Source organism: Corvus hawaiiensis, chromosome 7, assembly GCF_020740725.1.
Source record: "Corvus hawaiiensis isolate bCorHaw1 chromosome 7, bCorHaw1.pri.cur, whole genome shotgun sequence".
NCBI classification, from domain to species: Eukaryota; Metazoa; Chordata; class Aves; order Passeriformes; family Corvidae; genus Corvus; species Corvus hawaiiensis.
In genome coordinates, this window is record NC_063219.1 from 40,285,332 (window position 1) to 40,306,032 (window position 20,701).

At 42.5% G+C, this 20,701-nt stretch overlaps 1 protein-coding gene across 5 annotated transcripts in view; it reads right to left on the reverse strand.

The window, feature by feature from the left end:
- Positions 1–20,701, reverse strand: part of CCDC148 (coiled-coil domain containing 148) — a 56,508-nt gene that overhangs the window by 5,962 nt on the left and 29,845 nt on the right. For 4 of the 5 annotated variants that reach the window (XM_048309762.1, XM_048309760.1, XM_048309761.1 and 1 more), the window contains 4 exons: positions 19,143–19,281; positions 16,855–17,061; positions 4,797–4,937; positions 1,839–1,957 (listed from right to left, as the gene is read on the reverse strand). In XM_048309762.1, coding sequence (XP_048165719.1) covers positions 1,839–1,957; positions 4,797–4,937; positions 16,855–17,061; positions 19,143–19,281 — 606 coding nt within the window. The remainder of the gene's footprint in view (positions 1–1,838; positions 1,958–4,796; positions 4,938–16,854; positions 17,062–19,142; positions 19,282–20,701) is intronic. The other variant, XM_048309763.1, reaches the window with a different exon arrangement.

Here is a 20,701-nt window from a genome sequence, read left to right on the forward strand (position 1 = left end):
AGCAAACCTTGCTTTCCCTTGGAATCCAGGGCTGGCAGCAGTTCAGGTGCTGGGGTAGAACACGTGCAGGTGATTCCCACTCACTGCCTCCCTGGAGTGCAGGGCTGTGCTAACCCGTTTCCCATAGGTAGTCAGTGCAAATATTTGCACAATTCCATGCCAATTTTATTTTCACCCTGCAAGAGTAATGCCAAATCTATTGCTTTTGGGGGTAACATTCTTTTAGAATATGTGATGTATTTTCAAATCATTTCCTGCCTCAGGGACCTGACAGAGAACCTGACTAAAACTCACTGCACAAATGAAAAAGGAGAAGTGGACTGGTAACAACAAACACTTGCGGTTTTGGATGCTAATTTTTGAAGCACAGTAAGAGTTAAATGCAGTTGGTAGTTGTTGATACCACATTAAAAGAGAGCTTATAATTTAGTGTTCTAAAGACACAGACACATAGAATGAAGACATTCAGAATATCTGAGTGTGTGATCCTGTGCACATATAAAGCAGGGACTGCAGCAGATGTACCTCCTTCCCAAAAGGCCCTGAAAATGTCTTGGATCAGAACGGTGGTAACCAGCCTGTGCCATGTTTCATGAGTGTTCTGCAAAGACTCAGATGCAGTTTCTGTGCTCTGACAGGTGGAACATGCCAGGACACTGTTAGTTTTGCAGTGCTGCACTGGGACATGACAATGCCACGTGTGTACCTGAGCCTGTACAGTCAGTGTTTCATTTTGTACAGTAGGCCAGCTCTGAGTAACAGGATGCTGAGCATTTACTGACTTCTCATTCGCAATAGCCTGAAGGGGTGATTATTTCCTCCCTGCATTCCTCAACAAACTGTGCCATTTCCTTATAGTTTATTCTGCAATGTTTATTAACATAAGAAGAAGATTCCCAGCAGAATGGCAGAGTGCAGTACACAGGTTTAAAGAAAAGTCAGTTTTTCCTGATCAGTTCTACTGAAAATTCAGTAATTCAAATACACGTGTTCCTTCTCCTATGAGCTAAAACCACTGCAGGCATGTTTAAGGGAAGATAGATATATCTGTAGCATAATGACATAGACATTCAAAGTAAGTTGTCGGCAAGGTGTCCTAACAAAATAATACTCGAGTAGTGTTTCCCACAGAATGCTTAATACCAAGTTTAATATTCTAATGCCAATGACACATTAATCCTATTTTAATTGCATTTCTGGTCCACACAATTTGATGGTTTCCTCTATGTAAAAAGAGTCACCCTATGCTTTGAGAGCAGTTATTAGCAGACTACGTGCAGGGGTTTTATGTTCTTCTGACAGAGGGATTCCTCTATGAAATCCCGTATTTCTTCAACAGGCCATGAAAGGCCATATTGTGCAACAAAGACTTGGCAATTCAAGCCTGAGCAGGCTTAAGTCCTAAATCCCATCAAACAGGTGAAGAGCATCTACAACTAGATGAGCAATTTAGGACTCTCTAAGATAACAATAAATATCTTTGAGTCTGTTAAGTGCTTTCACTTGCCCCTCAAACAAACCAAACCTGATTATAAAACATTTTGCAAAGTGAAATATAGAAGGTCTTATTACTCAGCTACAATTTATGACAGTTTAGTGCTTACAATGGTCTGAAATTTTGATGGATGTGAATTAATTCAAACTGAAATAAATTGCATCTAGGATACAATCACCTAGGATGCAACCTTACTATATAGTTTGAAGCATTTGCCAAACAGGATGGAAAAAAAATACTTATCCTCAATTTATTCTAAATAAGAAAGTCAGGAGATCAAAGCAAATTAGATTATAAGAAGCTCCTATTGATACCATAGGTATTCACATTTAATTTCTTTTACCTTTCTCTGTCTTTGGCTGCTTGTTCAGCCATTAATTTTCTCAATTCCTCCAGATGTTGTAGATCTCTCTCCTCCTGTTCTTGCCACTTGAGCTCTTTCTCAGCCCAGTATTTTTTCAGCTAGAGTTTGAACAAATACAGCAAACAAATTAACATTCATTCCAAAGCCCAGGCAGTGAGAACAAAGCAAGTAAGAAAAGCATTAAGTTAGAGATTCCAATTTTGATCCTTTTAGAATAAAATTTCTATTTTAGACCACTACAAGCTAACAGAATATTTGCTAGGAGAGCAAGAGGGTGTGGAGCCCCCACAACAAAAGTAGTAAAATCAGACTGTGAACATGGAATTTGAATATATTTTTCCACCACAATCTGAAGACTACCACTTCCATTTGTTCCTTGCTTTCCTACTCTGCCATCAAACCTTTCAACTGTGCTGCTCAGAAGAGTGAATGTTCCTCGAGTTGAACTATCCTGGGTCATCTCAAAGGGCTGGATCCAGCCCAGCCCAGCTCATTGTGCTGAGGTGGAGAGTCTGCTGAAGAAGCACAGGAGTGTTCCTCACAGAAGTACAAAGATTTTCCAAAGCTGAGTGAGAAAGAAAGACCTCAAGGAAGACCGAAACCTGAGCAGGAAAGCTTATCTGGAAAGATGAGAGGTTTGGGATGCAGAAGGAGGAATAGTCAAGTAAATATTGCTGAAGTGAAACTCTGAATTCTTCATATGAATGAATTCTACAGGATCCTGTTCCATAAAGTAGGACAGTTCTTCAGAAACAACTGGTGAAATTTATAGCAAGCTTGTAATTCCTATCTTGCAGTGACATATGTTGCAAAACACAGAATCATTCACATTGGAAAAGATCTTCAAGTCCAACCAATAACCCAGCACTGCCAATAGAATATCTAGTATCTTCCCAGTATCCTATCTGACCCTGACCACTGTCAGTGGGAAATCATTCCCCTTTTTCCTGGTACTCCAGTCTCCATCCCTTTCCCAAGTCCCTCTCCAGCCCTCCTGGAGCCCCTTTAGGCACTGGAAGGGGCTCTGAGCTCTCCCTGGATCCTTCCCTACTCCAGGTGAACATTCCCAGCTCTCCCAGCCTGGCTCCAGAGGGGCTCCAGCCCTGGCAGCAGCTCTGTGGCCTCCTCTGGACTCTCTCCAGCAGCTCCAAGTCCTGCTGTTGGCCCCAGGGCTGGAGGAGCTCTGCAGGTGGGGTCTCACCTGAGCACAGGGGCAGAGGGGCCCCCCCCATCCCTGCTGCCCACGCTGGGGATCAGCCCAGGGCACAGGGGGTTCTGGGTGCCAGTGGCCGGGGCACACACAGCTTCTCACCCACCAGCACCCCCAGCTCCTTCTCCCCAAGGCTGCTCCCCATCCCTTCTCCACCCAGTCTGTGCTTGTGCCTGGGACTGCCCCAACCCATGTGCAGCATATTGCACAGAATGTTTGACTTTGTGCAGAGAAACCTTTCACAATTGTGATTCACACCTAAAATAGGTCTTCCAATCAGTGCTTATGTTTCAGGAGTCCCAACCTTTAAGCCAATCATTTCTGTATACAGGGCATTTTTAACATGTGAAGGTCAGGAAACAAGGGTGGCTATAACCGTATTTCTTAGAATACTTTTATTTCATGTTTGGAATACTTATATTTATGAAATAAAACTTTCTCTTTGCAATTATTCCCCTTTTGTATTCCCTTTGCCTGAAGTCTTTCTTATAAACTCTAATTAGAGACCAGCGGATATTTTTGAAATTCCGTATTTAAGTACACAGGAAAATTTCTGATCTACAATCTAAGCGAGCACCTGTAGTATTGGTATTTAGAATTAATGGCATTTTACCTATTCCCAGGTTTGGAATTGCTGGGCATACCTTACCTAGGTTACAGGAGGTAGTGTGGTCATTCCTTTTACACTACTCGTGGGTATTTTAAATATTCTGCTTGCTTTCCCCAGAAAAGCAGCTGCAGTATAAGGTTAGCAGCCCTTTTAAGGATCTAGGATGTAAAATACTCCAATGAAACATATGACTGCTGACCCCAAACAGCTGCTATTCCATCTGTGCATAGGCAGAGGACTGCTCTATATAGGCATTACACACAGCAAGAGAGAAGTTTGCACAACCAGAATATTTACAGATAAAATGAATATTGGTGGTGGTTGGGTCAGCACTGCCTCCCTAAGCCTCTTCTTTGCCTGTGGTTTCAGAGCCACCTGCCACTACAAACGTTGTGTGTACAAAGGCAAATACACAGAACAAGCTGGAAAAAAAAGAGAAGCAGCAGCAAAGCTACTCATGACCTGAGCAGCAAACCCTCACTACATGTCCCTCTCTGTGTCACTGGACTCAGAGGCAAAATCTCAGTGAAACAACCACATGGATTTTTGCCACATCACTTAAGTAAAAAGGCCAACACAAATACTTGTGACACAGCTTGATTTTCTAAAGCATTACATTCACAACAGTGCATTTCTGAGTTTCTATTCAGTTGCATCCAAGCCATTTCCCAAGGAGTCAGCACACAAGTACTGGGAATACTGTCCCCCAGAGGTGCCCCCACAGCCCCGTGCTATCCTGCAGGCACTGTGCTATCAGGCTCCTCTGCTGCATTGCAGCACACAGCTGCAGCACTGGGAGCTTCCTGAGGCTGCCATGCTGCTCAAAGGCACAGACCTGTGGAGTCAAACCCAGCCGTGCCTCTGTGCTCATTCTGTTACATACAGACACAGTGACTTGCTGAGGCTTTTTTTTTTTTAAGAAATGCAATAGAGTAACACAACTGGTGTGTCAGAGCAGGCAGCTTTAGAGCTAAAATGGACAGGAACAAAACCATTTGCCCATCTCTACATCAGTGCATAATACTTTACAAGAATACATGTGCTATGACATCAGTTATAGATTTAGAAGCAATGGTACACATGAATATATGCAAAAATGTATAAAAGTTTCTCATACTTTCTCTTTATCCTGAGCTCTACGAACGGTTTCCTGTTCTCTCTGTAGCCTTTCTCTCTCATCTTCCTTTTTTTTTCTTCTGGCAGCTACAGCAGCTTCTAGTTTAGCAGCTTCTTCCTGCTGTGCTTTCCACTGTAGAACCTGGAAGAAACAGTTGAAGAGACAGTCCTGCAGCAGACTGTGTAACACTGATCCTGCCAAGATGAGACTGGGAAGGAAAGTCGTGTAATCTGCTTACAAAGTATGATTTATAATCTTATCAACAACACAATCGTTTAGCAAGCACCATCTTTCTGCATGTTCATGTGCAGTTCCCAACTGATGGCATAATATGCAATAAAATCACATATGAAAAGGTTTTAGGCAAAATTGCTAAAACCATCTTAGAAATTCACATCTCCCTTCGGCACGTAGAACCTATGAAGGGATGGAGACCAAGAGTCACAGAGCAGAGTCCATTTGCAGCCTTTAGCACAGGCAGCTCTGGAACAGCACCGTGCTTCCAACCAGGGCTCACTCCAGTGACGGCGACTTCACCTTCTGTCAGCTTACAGATGGTGCAGCCCAGTCCAGGACCCCAGCCCCTGCTCAGACCCTGTGGGGGTCCTGCATGCCTGACATCCCACTCCTCTGTGGGAAGAGAGGCAGCAGCTGCCTGGCAGAGCAGGACAGGCTCCCGCTCCCCCACACCCCTTGCTGCAGGGCCTGCCACACTTCCTAACGAAAATTCTTGGGGGTGGGATGGACCAGCCAGCCCAGCGTGCCAAAAATCCATTCCTGACACGATCCTGACTGTGTTGGTTAAAGAAGACAACTTGTCCCTGTACCTGGCCATGGGCAGTGACTCATCTCCGGCGTCCCCAGCCAGCGTGGGCCCCAATTTACCTCTGTGCTGTCAAAAGCAGTTGTGTGCTCATCTGTTTCACGCTGGTTTCAACAGGATTAATGATGTCTCCTTTTTGTTGGCCTGCCAGCTCTTTTTGTAATGGTTTTGTCAAGCACTAACAGAACTCTGCATTCTTCTAAGGAACAAGCATTGCAGCCATTTTTCAGCTGGCTTTCTAGTGCTTTAGTACAAAGATATGAAAATGCTTATTGTTTTTCCACCTCTACTGCATTTCACTGGCTGTGTGTGCAGATTATTAACTCTTCTGGTTTGTGCTTATAAAAGACGTTCTGTTTAGAAATCCAGCACTCCCCATGGTCCAAGGTTCTCAGAGAGCTGCATCTCTGAACGATGCCGTGCTTGCCCTGCTTCTTGCTAAAATAACAATTATACTTTGTTCTTTGCAATACATTGAACAATGTTGTGACTTCTCATGGAATGCAGGCAAAGTAATAACATGAAAATAACCTGAAAATGCAGAGGGTGCAAAGAGGACAGAGCCAGGCTCTTCCAGATGTGCCCAGTGACAGGAGGGGAAACAACAGGCACAGACTGAAACACCTGAAATTCCAATCCATTCATCACTTCCCTACTGAGAGGCTGGATGAACACTAGAACATGTTGGCCAGGGAGGCTGTGGAGCTGTTTAAACCTGGATTCAACATGGTCCTGGGTCACCAGCTGTACCTGACCCTGCTTGGGCAGGGGGTGACCTCGGGGTCTGGAGAGGTACCTTCAGCCTCATCTGCAACACCCGAATTAAGCTTCCCACACGCTTGAAACTTGTAACACCAGGGCTGTCTGAATTGAAAGCTTCATGTAGCAATTTTGCCAGCAGCCTGCTCACGCAGTTTAAGACTCTAAAATAAAATGCTACATTGTTTCAGTTACCCTTCACTTGCCACGCTAATGAACTCAAAGACAAATGCTTTGAAAATGAGTTAGAAGAACATGCAATCCTTTCTACCTTGCTTTTGAAACAGACCAAAGCAAAACCATATATAGAAAGATTTAAATCCAACAACAAGCAAACACTGAATGAAATCTGCTAAAAGCATACTCAGATTGGAGCTGGGATAAGGTGCAGGAGCATTTGAAGGAGCTTTACACTTCTGTAATAACATCACAGATTTTCTCAACTGATATGAGGTAACAGTCAGATTATGTAACAAAAAAATTGCTTTTTTTAAGGTTGGATTTTCCTACATCCTGCTTCTCCTTTCAAATGCTCTCCAGTACTGAGGTTGATGCCGTCAGGCGCAGTTCATGGTGCAGCTACAGTTCCCTCCATGTCTGAGAACTCTCCTGATCCTCTAGTGGTCTTCTCTGGATATTAATTTAGCTGTTAACTAGGGACTTGTTTGGTCGTTTGATTGCGGTCATTAGTATGGCGAGGCCATTAAATTGGTCTCAACAAAAGTTGCATTCCCCTGATACTTCAGGGGAACCACTGCCTGGAAATGGCCGTGGAGAACGGAGCGAACCTGGCAGGGAGTCTGGGATGGTGACAACTGAGTGAAGGAAGCAAACCACACTGAAGCAGTGAGCAGACACAGACACTAATCTGTCCTGAAATCATCTCAAGCCCCCTTATTAATCCATTCTTATTAGCAGCAGTTTGCATGGCATATGTGACATCCCAGCCTTGTGACATGCCACGATCACCTTCTCTGGTTGTTTCCATGTAGCTCTTCTGTTACAGCCTTTTGATCCAAGTCAGAAATCAATATTGGGGCACAATCTAGGTTTTTCACAGGTTATGTACAAACAAATTAGCATAACCAAGCATCAAATTCAGAACTTCACTCAGCTGACAAAGCATTAATCACAGAACAGTGTTCCCCAGACAGAAGTGATAGGCCAATAACTCGGTGTGTATCTCCACTCCTACAATGCTCCCTACTCTGCCCTAAATCACTGCTAACACACACATTTACTCAGGGGGTAGAACATGCTTTCCATTTTTTAAATTTCAATTTTTAATCTACTTTTTCATTTTTTAGTTAGGATTTTAAATGTATGAGCCCAATGCCAATCAGGAAAATGGGTAACAAGGCTACCAGAGGAGAGTTTTACTGTACCATACTTGTTCACAATACCCAGTTATTATTTTCTGTATCCAGCATATGAAATTAGTTTAGATTATCCCTGCTCCCTCCCACGTTTGTCTAATCCATGCCTTTTCATTAGGGCAAAAGAAGAATAATTTTCTTTAAAAACAATTTATAATTGTGACAAAAAAAGGAAATAATTGCAACAACAACAAAAACAAACAAAATACCCCAAAATAAAACAAAGAAAGGAACATTGGTAAAAGCCAGAAAAGCAATGCTTGCAAAATATGTACAAAATGTGATTGCGATTCTGTAGGCTGGCCTTATGCCATAGCTTTTCCCACAAGAACAGTTGAAATCATATAGGATAAAATGTTCTTAACAGAGCAGAGGTAGAGTGAAGTGTAAGAAGTAACAAAAATTAGACATTAACCAGGTGATTCAAATACCAGTATGTTTCCCTTTTTAAACAACATTTAAACATTAAAATCCTCTGTGATAGAGAGCAGTTCTAGTCTCACAGCCTCAACTCCCTGTGGGCCAAGCAGGGGAACACCTCCTGATATCCACAGGAAGTGGCAGGAGAGACTCCCAAACCAGTCCTGTCCATGTGGTCAAAGGTTAAAAAATGAGGAGCTGGACTAGCACTCGTGGTGCCAAAGGACAGAGTGGACAGCCCTCGTTTCCCGGCACTGCGCGGTCCCGCACGCGGCACAGGCGGAGCCGCTCGTGCCCGAGAGCCTCTGGCACTGCTGCCAAGCGCTGCTGGGCAGGCAGGGCACGGAGCAGAAGCGCTGAGGAATCTCTGCAGAGTGCACTTCCTGGCTTTTAGCGTTCTGCTGTTCAAAAGTGACCACCTGATGCTGAATTGCCAGCATTCCTACAATTGAAGCATGCCAAGAAAGCCTGCTGCATTCATCAGGCTTTTATCTCCAGAGGCAGGATAGTACAGGTCTGGAGAACAAAAAACCTCCCAAACAATAATTCTGCTTCACTACAGCAGCAATCTGGGACCACAGACTGCACAAAAAAAATTAACGTGGTCTTGATTGCATTCTTCCATTCCTACGAGTTCAAAAATCAGAAGGGTATATTTTACTGTGCCAACAGTAAATGTTTTATTTAATTATTAAAAAAAAATCCTAGTAGTTAAACTAATATTGAAAATACACTGAAACCTGGCTCCCCCATTGCCTGTTCCACAAAACAGTTTTCATTTTAGCAGTACAAGTACTGCCAACATTAAGTTCTGAAAGTTTTAAATTACAATTGGCATTTCAAGTACATTTCACAGTTAATGTATTATTAGAGGAGGTTTTGTCAAGTAAATTATTAAATTGCTGTGCTGAACAGAATGCATACACACCCTTTTTCAGTTCATTATTTCAATATTGCATATTAAATAATATAAAGTACACTACAAACTAATTAAAATAATAAATTAGTTCTTTCACTCTAACATCTGAATAGTAATAATGCATTGATCATTCACTTAATGCTTTTAAAGACAGAACAATTTTTGAGAGTCTTTCCTTGGGAACTCCCATTAAATTAGCACATGGTAACACAGCACCATGTAAGGTTTTCTCCTCAAGCAGCAATGACTTATTTATTATAAACAAACCTTGAAGCTGCCTATGGTGACACAAGAGGTGGCATCAAGCTCCTTAGCTGGGTACACCGGAGCACAGGGCAGGTGCCTGGAGTGAGGAGGGTCTGCACGCCAAAGGTCGAGCAGGGAGCAACATTAGCCTTTGGAAACGGAAGAAAATGTGCACTAGGAACCAACAGGACGTAAAATCCTGGGAGGAACAGTGCCACAAATGACTACCCAGAGCTCAGATCACTGTGTGCCACACAGACACGCTAAGCTTCTAGAATCCAAATTCTAAGCAAAAATTCCAAATAATTGCGCGATAAAGCCATTACTGTTTGTCATAACTGGAGGCATAAAAGGAAAATCCTCTGAGATCCCCACTCTGATGTTTTCTAGCTCGCTTTTTCAACCTTATAAAATGACACAATCTAAATACCCTTCTAGAGTCTCCCAGAGTTTTATTAATCTCTGAAACACATCTGCTCATCTTTCCTTATTTTTCTTATGGTTTGCAAGTTGCTTTTTCTTCTTCAGACTGTTCACAACTGATTCTAAGAATCCCTGGGAAAAAAATTAGCAGGTCTCTTCAAGAAAAATAACTTCACAAGTGAAGATTCTACATGGCAAAAGAAGAACTACAAAATCTGGCCAGCCATGAAAGCCCACGTCAGAACAGAACCAGCCTGTTCATGGTGGGGTCACAGGAGCACAACAACTGCAGGTCAGGGCTGCATGGTCACAAACAGCAAAATTGGATTACGAGACAACAAGAGATTCAAACACTATTAAGGAATTCAGCATTTTAAAAATCCCATGCATAAAAAAACACCACACAATGTGTCTCCCCACGTTTGTCTCACAGGCTGTTGTACAAGGCAGGTGGGAAATCCCAGTGAGCAAGAGTCATGAAGCACCATTTCACGTTTCACAGTGGGGCAGCACAGGCTACCTGAGCTCAGTGTTAGATTGTGCATCTCATCTGCACCAAAAATCGGTACAAGTACCAATGAAATTGCTATTGGGCGGCAAAGCTCCCTGTCAGGCTACTGAAGGTACCCTTGGACCACAGAACAAGTCCAGCAGCTTTTTGGTCAGTCCAGACAGAGCCCAAGCAGTCACTGAGAACCATGAAATAAGCTCTGGGAAGGATGAGCTCCGCATTGCACGAGACACAGCATCAGCTGCCCTCCCACAGCACTCTTCAGTCATCTCAGACTTTCCTACAGCTGCTTACATTGTGCTCACATGGAGCACAATGGAGAGAGAGAGAGAGAGAAAGCTGGGAACCAGTAGAGTCCAAAACTACATTGAGAAACCTGCATGCTCAGATAACCACAGTGATCTACTGCCCAAACCAGCTCTAACCCTCTCCCCTCCTTCCCAGCCTCCCTGCATCATCACCATCTCCTCTGCTCAGGGTCTTGCTGAATATAGAATGAGAGTTATCCCATTTATGGCAAGTCAGAGATACCTCTTGATTCTTCCAGATGGAAGCCACACGGCACAGAGGGGGAAAAAAGGTCTCTCAATTGCAAATTTGGATTTAAAACCACGTCAACTATGACATTTTTCCTTCACATTTTTAAAATAAGGGCTGCAGCCTCAGAACAAGTTGGTGACTAAAGGAATTCTGTTTATAGAGAAAAGGCCCTTTTAGAGCTATGCCTTTCTAGCCTGTTCTGAAAAACAGAAAAAAGCAAAGCAGATGTAAAACGTGATTAAGTGATAAGAAGTTATGTGCTAAAGAAATAACAGGATTGCAACACCAGCCCTTCAGTAACGATATTGCTTTCAGTTCAGTTCCTAACGGACACATCATCTAACAAGGAAGATGATTTTTTTTTAATTTGGCAAGCTTTTTATTTCCCCACACAAGGCCATAGCTTTCTATCTCCCCTAGAACTGGCCAAACTGAGATCACTACAAGATTAACATGCAAAACTCATTAAAAGGTGACGTTCATTGCCAGCAGTGTGGTCTCTTCACTTGCAAGATAGCTCAGTCATTCATACTTCAGATGAAAGCAGCACATGCTGATCTGTGTCTCCTGCCTGAGCAACTCCCTGCCATTCTGAGGTACACAAAAAAAGAAAATCTTTTTAAGAAACGAGGAGGGAAATGTAGAAGAAAAAAAAAGTAAAGACCCAGTTTTCCATAGAAGAGTAAGGATTCACTCAATTTCTCTCAAGAGTAATAGAAGCACATAAATTCCACTTGGGTTAATGAGATAATAAATCCCTTGAATTTAAGTATTTTACAAATTAAACAGGACTATAGAAGTCTGTGTCACAAAGCTAACCATTTTTTCTAAGTCACTAACTGCATGGAAATGTCTATTCAATGACTACTAAAAAGTCGTGCATTTCTTTTGGAAAAAAAAGAGGTTTTTTCAAACATACTTGCATTTATCCACAGTTTCTCAATACAAACTCTAGTTCAACTACTCAAACTCTTCACTGCCTGCCAGGATGAGAGAGAAGGTAAGGGATGGATGCTGTACCCATTCACATCTGCAGGACAGAGATGCTGCAGCTGGTCCTGGACAAAGCACGACCCTGCCAGGATCCGCACAGCCCCAACAGTCGCAGGCAGCAATGCTGCCTGCACATACAGGGTTTGGGCATGCATGGAAAATACGGGATTTGGGAGCCACTGGACCTGCTGGTAGCAGATGCTGGTGCAGGAGCTCCAGCAGCTGTAGACACGCAGCACTCCCAGCACAGGCACCGGCGAGGTTCTGCGCTGCGCAAGGGGCGCCTCGCAGATTTCTACATCTCCAGGTAGTCACTTGCTTGCCAAGACGTTAGAAGTCACAAGCAAACTGTGCCCCAACAAAGCTGACATTGCCAAGGAAACCAGGATGTATAGGAGACCTGCTACTGTGATGTGTAATTGTACCAACTGATAATAATAAAAAAAGACTTGCACTATTCAAAGCCACCACACACTGACATAAAATATTAACAGTGTTATTCCTGGACATACAATAAGAATAGGAAGTATATGTATGTATTCCTAAATGGAAAGCTAATGAGATGGGTGCCTCAGGGTGTGAATACTAGAGCTTATAGAAGGGAAAAAATTAAAGTGCATATTAAGAACAGTTCTCTGGAGCCTGAAATATTACAGGACAGGGAGAGTTTGCCCAAACAATATGAAAAAGCCATCATTTTTTAAATTTAGAGAGTGCTTTTTTATGAGCATGGTATGTACCATTTTTCTTTTCTCAGGTGTCAGTAACCTCCGAACTGCCACAAAGGTTTTAAATAGCCAATATGTCAGGGACTGCAGAAGGAGGTGGGAGAAGTTCAGATTTGCACAGGGGCTCCATATTGCATATCCCCATCAAGCAGCACCACTCAGCAAGAACCATTTCTGTTCACATGTTTTTTTCAGAAGCTGATGGCAGAGGCCCAGAGATGTCCTGCTGCCTGTGCTCTGTGGTTCAACGCATAAAATTCTGGGGTCCATTATATTCACAGCATTCAAAACCCATGTGAACACCTAGTAGTAAATAGAAACCCCCAACCTCCCCATGACAGAGGCTATAGGGCAGCAACTACTCAAACAGCTGGTCAGCAGAGAGAAGGATGCTGCCTCTCCCTGGGAACACAACTGAGCTCTCCTGTCCCAGCAGAGAACAGTCTGTGTTACTGGACAGAGTCCTGAGACCACACAGCCACATGTGAAGTTCTGACACTGCAGATATCAACATCCTCATGTTGTCAACAACAACCTAGTGTGGTATTAACAGGTGGTGGTCTGAAGTCTCCAGTAACTTTCAGCTCTATCTGACCCAAAATACACAATATGTCAATACTGTGCTGACCCCAGACTATTAAATCCAAGTTTAGTACATTTGGATTAAAAACTTACTACTGAGTCAGACCTTGCTCATCTTTGATGAATGTTAGAGTCTTAGACACTTGCTCACATCCATTTTGGAGAAATACTATAGCATCCTACAGCTCTTCAGTTCACCACAAACATGAGTAGCTATATCTAAAATTCAGGTTATTATAACTTCCTTGTATTTTTTATGTCCAACAAATGAATGGGTCAACTCAGTGGTGAATAGACAACACTTCTGAAAAAGAAAACCATTTTTTAAAGCAGCTCACTATTCAAATATTTATTCTCTTAAAAAGTTTCCTTCGAAATGATCCGATTATAGTCAAAGCACTAGATGTGATACCTCTGCGGATTTTTTTAACATTCAGTTGTAATACTTCAATGTTAATCTCCTCTGATAGTCACAGCATTTAAATCAATGACTTGACTACATGCTCAATAGGGAAACGTTTTTTTTCCCCTGAGTTTACTGTCACATCCTTTCTTACAATACTGGAAAGGAGCAGGTAAGCAGTCTGTAAGATGCTTTATACAATTTGCAATGCCCCTGTTAATTCCACCTAATGCTTTTCTTTTTGAAATTAATTTATCTTAGTTTCTGCCAGGATAAGAAATGCAAGAGCCGGTCTCCCAAAATTCACAATGTGTTGCAAGAGATTTTAGCGTTGGAGTGGGGATTAATCCTAGACCACAAAACGAGGGAGAGATGAGATTTAAAGGCAAGCAGGCACACAGCTTTGTGCTGAGGAAGAAAAAGCCCCCCCTTGGCAGCACACACAGGAGATCCAACTGTCCTAATGTCTGCTGTTGTAGGTCTTCCCTTGGGTCTTTTTAAAAAATTGTTTTATGAGAAGATGGAAAGTACCAGAATACAAATAGTTTAAGATAGATTCAATAGAAAAATAATGTTTGGAATGCATGCACATGTCAACTGAATTTGTGATGTAATACAGCAAGTACTTCAAACCCCAGCTGTGAGGCAGCACCTCCTAATCCTCTGAAAAGATCACTCCTCACTTCATGCCTTACCTACCTTGAGACGTGGAAAAATTTGCTTCTCTGTGTTGCTTAGAAAAAGGAATTTTACACAGAATTTGTTTTACACAGTGTCTGCTCCAGAACTCTGGAGGGATCAGATTCGCACAGCACAAAGCACACCAGATCTGAGTGACTCTTGATCACTCATCAAAGTGTAACCCCTCAGGGTTTGTTTTGTTTACTTTCCCATAGCAAACAGGGGTGTTAAAGATATTTACCAGGCACATTTCCTCTTTAAGAATGTACAGTGTATCATTTCCAGCCTTATCCATTTCACACTTTATTTCCTTCAGATGACTACCATATGGTTCTCATGATTTATTTTACCTGAGCTTCTTGATTTGTTCCAAAATTCCTCCTTAGGGACTCTGATTTCTTTTAAGGACACGCATTGATCTTCCATGAGATGGAACATGGAATAAAAATTTGAAAGCCCTTTCCCCAAGTAAAAGCTGATACAAATATTAATTTAACTTCTCTGCTGCTTTACTTTTTAATTATCCCTCCTATCAGTCACAAGGCCTAGAGTGTCATCAATGGCGTAGGTGCTTCTAGTGCATTTAAAACAGCTTTAAATCATGTACTCTTTAGTGAGTTTGCTGCACCTTTGGTTTGTCGTTGACAGAGGAAGAGAACTATATAAAAGTTGGGTGATATGGTGTGGTTACTGCAGTAACTAAACCAGTGCACAACCTGTCAGATATTACATTTCTTTCCGTGTGCGTGCCATCACTTCTGTTCACACATGGGATCAACACGCACACAAATGCTGCAGCTCTCTGAAACCTGCTGCTGTAATGAAGGAGATCTCTGTCCCTCTCTGTCAGATACAACCTCCTCACAAGCATATCTAGGTTTTACCCACAGGTAAATCATCATAGCAACTACACTGCCCCTCTGGCAAAGGGATACAAGTAAGATCTCCTGATGTGAAACTTACTGAAATGCAGAATGTTAAGTCAATCAATAGCCAAAAAGAAAAGGTGGAAGAACAGCCTTAATCCCCGATTTCCAGTTCCACACTCTTTCCCTCAATAGATAGATTCACTTTTCACCCATCTTACAGATCCCTGTTGGGATGGGTTTTCCCTGTGTAAATTAGCTCACTGATATATATAATATAATATTAATGGATATACAGATTCTTGATATATAATAAAAGGGACTGAGTTCCTTTTTATTTGCCAGCAGCTGCTTTCCATGTCCAACACTCTGTAGCTGTAAAGTTCAGAAGTGTGGAAAGAAAAATCTGTAAAATGAACTATAACTGGGCAAACTATGAGTTTTCAAATGCATATCCCCATCAAACCAAAACAGAAGCCATGGATACGCTGAGAATCATTTCTCTGAAAATGAGTGAGCTCTGTGCCCAATCTCAGTTTCCGTCTTCCAGCCCTTTCAGTTGTGGAGCTGATCAAAACAAGGTCACAATGATATCCTTCTTTAATGAAAGAAATGTTCCTTTTTCATTCCTCTTTTCTGGGGAACAGGTGAGTTGGTTTTGTTCAAACATTCAACATTTTAACAGAGATCCCTTTGAAGGACACCCTTGAAAAGTGTCGTTCTAATAGGTTTAAGTTTCAAACAGTTCCTGGAAACAGGAGGTCAGAATCCAAAAAACTTTCAGACACTGTTCAGTGCATCTGTGAGACTCTTAAACTACGTGGAAACAACAAAGTACTCCAAAATCAGCTTGTTACTTCTTGTGCAGAAGAAAAATAAAAGAAACAAAGGAAAAAAAAGTGACTCAAATTCAAAGTTCTGGAATAACTGGCCCTTCTATCTCTGGTTATGCAGGTAAGATATACACAGGCATTCCAGAAAGGAAGGCCTAGGTAAAAAATCACCAAACATCCCCTCAACTCCAGAGAACCACTCCTTCCTGCCCCTGGCTCAAGGGAAGGCTGACACAGGAGTCAGAACAGGGTACTCCCCACTTAGTCATGCCCAGACAGTTTCTAACCCTAAACTGTTTAGATTCAAACCTTCCTATGCCAGACAGTTCCAGAACATAAGACAGAAGGGCTTTTGTGTTATTGCTAACTAAAAACTAGATCAACATCAAAATCCTGCCTCACAGAACAGGTTTTACTGTGCCTTCCTTCTTGTAGAAAACCTAAATCAAGTGTTTAGTATTTCACTGAAAAGTGAGGGTTCAGCAGAGAGAATATCAGTAAAGTGAGAATAACACATCATGCATGCTCTCAGATGTTCATCTCTGTGCAACTCAAAAATCACAGAGAGCAGTTTAAACAAATCTTAACATGCCTCTCATGCCCAGAAATGGGATTCCTCCTACAAACACCTTAGGCATGAACATCACAACATCTTCCTCTTGTGTCCAAGCCTCCTCCCACTTTATTCTATTCACTTACCAAAACCACACAGGTATTTTTATCTTTTTTTACTTCTTTTCACAGTAAATCAGAATATTGTGAACCTTCTATAACAAGGGCAAACAAGTTATGGGATCCATTGTTTCAGGTCTTAGAAAGCATTCTTAAAAATAAACGGAAGGGCAGACAGATATCCGTTATTTATCTGAAAACAGGTTAGTGTTAATCTAAAGAACTTCATTTTGAATGTATCTGTTAGATACAGATTTGGTGATGGATTTATAACCAAACGTACCTTTGCTTTCAGATCAGCACAGATCTCCAGCTGCTTTTGCCTGGAATCAGCCAGCACCACTTCTGCCTCATGAGCAGCAGCAGCTTCAGCAGCAGTCGCCACTGCCCTAAGGACAAAGGCTTTCCTGGCCTGAGCCCAGTCTAACAGCAAGACTCTGCGCTGATTCCTAATGGAATGGCAATGATCCCAAGCCTTCTCATGAACAACCTGAAAGAGGAAAGCATTTCAGAAAGGCTTAAAAACTATTCATTGATAAAATTAAAATTCTAGACATTTTTGCAAACCTCGCATATAATTGATTGAGTTACTGTATCACCAATATTCCCATGGAATCCACAGCACAGGGCCAGTGCACTCTGCCAGGTGCCAGGGCTGCCGCCATCTCCCAGAGTCCTGGGCAGTGACACCCCTCCAGCATGGCCCTCTCTGCCAGCACCACAGCATCCTCCTGGCCCACTGCTCTTTGTTCAGCTATGCTTTTGCAAAGGGAATAAATGAAATGCAATGGTCCCTCTCTATCCTGAAGGACACAGCATATAAGTAGGTCCTTCCAATACGTCTCCAGAGATATCAAGCACTTCCAGCAAGATGAGGCTTTTCCTAGCAAATTCTGATCTGCAGAGAAACAGGGCACCAATAACAGCAATTGCACAGAAGCAGTACAGGGGGGAATCAGCTTCACTTCTTCCTAGCAGGAAATTTGGAAGTAGAATCTTAGTTTGCCAAGCAGCACAGTGCTACCATCAGTGTCAGCACCTAGCAAAAACGGGGAGGGTTTAATCCGAAATCCGCTTGCTTTGGCCTAATTCAGTGAGGTTCATGAGGATATTCAAGGTTCAAGACTTTGATGGAAGCAGTATCAGGAAAGGCTGCAGAGAATGAGGCAGTAGAGTCTTGAACCTGTCTTATATCCCCAAAATATATAGGGATGAACAAGATTCTAGAGATGGCTGGCTGCTCACAGCTGTCAAGGGGACCATTCCAGACGCTAATTCCAGGCTTCTGGCAGGGGAGCAGGGGATGCTGACTCACCTGCTGCCTGACTCACAGATATTCCTATCAGCTTGTGGCTGGCTGAAGGTGCACCTCGAGCTTCCCTGTGTCCAAACCACAGGCACTCTGCCTCAGCAGCTCCCACTGCCCAGGCTGCTGACCCAGACTCACAGGCTCCTGAGCCAAGACACTCCTAAGCAAGGCAGGGGCTGGAGAGTTTGCTCTTCCAAACACAGACCTCTCAGACGAGCTGCTCTGGGATCAGAGCTGAGTGCCTGTCCACTGACCACTGTGCACAGAGGGAAGGAAGCCAGGAAGGCTCTTGGGCTGGTGTTCCAATGTGACACACATGTTTTAAGAATAGATTCTTAGCAGTGTTTTAACATTTCCATAGTTGTCATGCTAATACACATCCCAAGAGACATCAGTTCAATGTAGAATTAGGAGTTTTAAATTTAGTGGTTTTAAATTTTAAATGAACTTTCAAAGAAGCAGAGAGACCCATTAATAGTGGCTGTGCTTAAAACATACCTCCATTGTCCAAAGCTTGTGTCTATTCAGCCCTATTCAGTCCAAGGAAAAATTTCGGAAATCCACAAGAACTTTATCTTTAGTGAAACTCTGGCTAATTATCAGTATCACTTCACTGTCACTCCTTTGCACTAGACACTCCTCAAACACAGGGAAGTAGATGGTCTAAAAATACAGAGATAAAAAAAGCCTCCTACTTTCCTTATGACATCCTGAAGTGTTCTAGCCTTGAAATGGGTTTCTCAATTAGCTGCTATGTGCTTATTCACTGTGGAGTGCAAGAGGAATCAGCAATCAATTTGAAAGGCATTATGTATATAAAAATAGCCTCTCCCTTAGAGCGGGAGATAACTTTCCACTCTTCCTGCTACATATGTGCCATGGAACAATTAAAATAACTATTCCTAGACAGTGCCACAAGGCTGTATATCCTCATGAAAAATAAAAACACCAAGAGAACCAGAGTGGCATAACATAGCTATAAAACTGTACAGCAGAAGCAATGCTAACAAATTATTTTTGTGAGTTTGGCTGTAAGACTATGTGGGACTATAAAATCTGCCCAGGACTTGTTTTGAAGAGACTGTAGGTTTTTAAATTCCTGCATTTTGAACCAGGGATGTTTCTTCTTTACTGTGCAGAATAACATTTATAATTAAGACATTTTAAAATGAAAAAACTTCAATAAACATTCTTTAATACAACTGTTCACTACATAGTTTAAGAACTTGTATAATTGAATGAATATGTAAATCAACACTGACCAGCTCCTGCCTGGATTTGTGGGGAAGATATCTCTGCAGCATATCCAGGTACAAAGTCCTCCTCCTCTGAAGATCACTTGGGTACTGATTGATAACAGTCTGGAAAACCCACTGATCTTCTTCCTTCCAGTCACTGCTCCTACAGGAATGCAAAACAATCTGTCCCAGTATAACTTAAACACTGAAAAGGAGGAGTTTGGTTCTGGACAGCCCAGCCTTGAGTGGACTCACAGTCCTGATGCTGTAAACTGGATGTTGGGTCAGAGGTGACAAAATCAGATTTAATGAAATAAAGCAAACACACATTGCTTTGCTGATATGACGCTTATTGTGTCATCATTTGAGTGAATTGTCCTGTATCTAATCTGGCTTTTTATTGGGGAATGTCACTGTGGTTCTCAAACATGCCACATTAATGGATAATCAGTGACCCCACAGGGAAAATACAAAAACGGAAACAAGGAAAAAGGAACAAGATGATCAGACTCTACCACTGAGCACTAAATAAATGATCAAAAGGGAATGAATGAAGTGACAATCCTTGCACGCAGTTAAATGAGGATCTAGTTTACCAAACTTCTAACAGCCATAAACTCATCAGCAAGGTATAAGATTCACCAATTTTAGAATCGGAGCTGTAGTAATCAGCCTGCATGCATCTGTCTCAGACAAAGAGAGCAGCAAGAAGTAACATCCATCTAAAACAGTACCAGGGGTGGTGATGCAGATTTTACCCTCAATCTGAACTCTTGGCCCTGAAGGGATTAATGTCAGGCTGTCATTGTCAGCATTAACATCCAAGCAGCAACACTGAGTCAGACCAAAAGGTCTCTCTAGCCCAGTGACCTGGTTTCAGAAGTGACTAAGAGCCCAGGGATAATTAAAAGAAGGCAATCATGAGACTCTATCCACCCCCCCCCCCCCCCAAATTCCTGTTGCCTCCAGCTGCTGCAGTTCCTGGGCTCCCCAGGCCAGCAGCACTGCCTCGATATTCCACAGCACTGCATCCAGTGAGGTGTTGGAATGGCCTTATCCTTATGCAGGCAGAAAGAACAGGTACTTCAAAATGGGAATTTTTGTGAGAAGCTCACATGTAATTAATATTAAACTAGACTCATGAGGTAGCATTATCTCTGAAGAGAAAACAGTAAACATTAGTATTAAGAAATTATTTGCTGTAACCCATTTTAACACAACTTGTCTGTAGAACATTGTGCAGTGAACCTGCGGTGCATTTTCCCCCCTGACAGCACTCGAGACACTGAGGGGGACATGGGAAACACCCCCACACCCCTCAGCTTTATAGAGGGAAAACTTTGCCTACAAACACATCTAAGAATGCAAAGACAACATTGCATTTTAACAAACCATTTCTAAGCAACATCCTGTCAGGCAAGAGACCCAATCTCTCCATGACATGCGTTTCACTTTCCTCCCTCCTGGCCCTTTCCCTGCTGCCTGTTTTGCCAGGAAGCTGCCCCAAATTTGGACAGAGGCCCTCTTATCTTCACCTACCTAAGGCACTCATTTTACTTTCTTCAGGCAGAATAGTGGGGTTG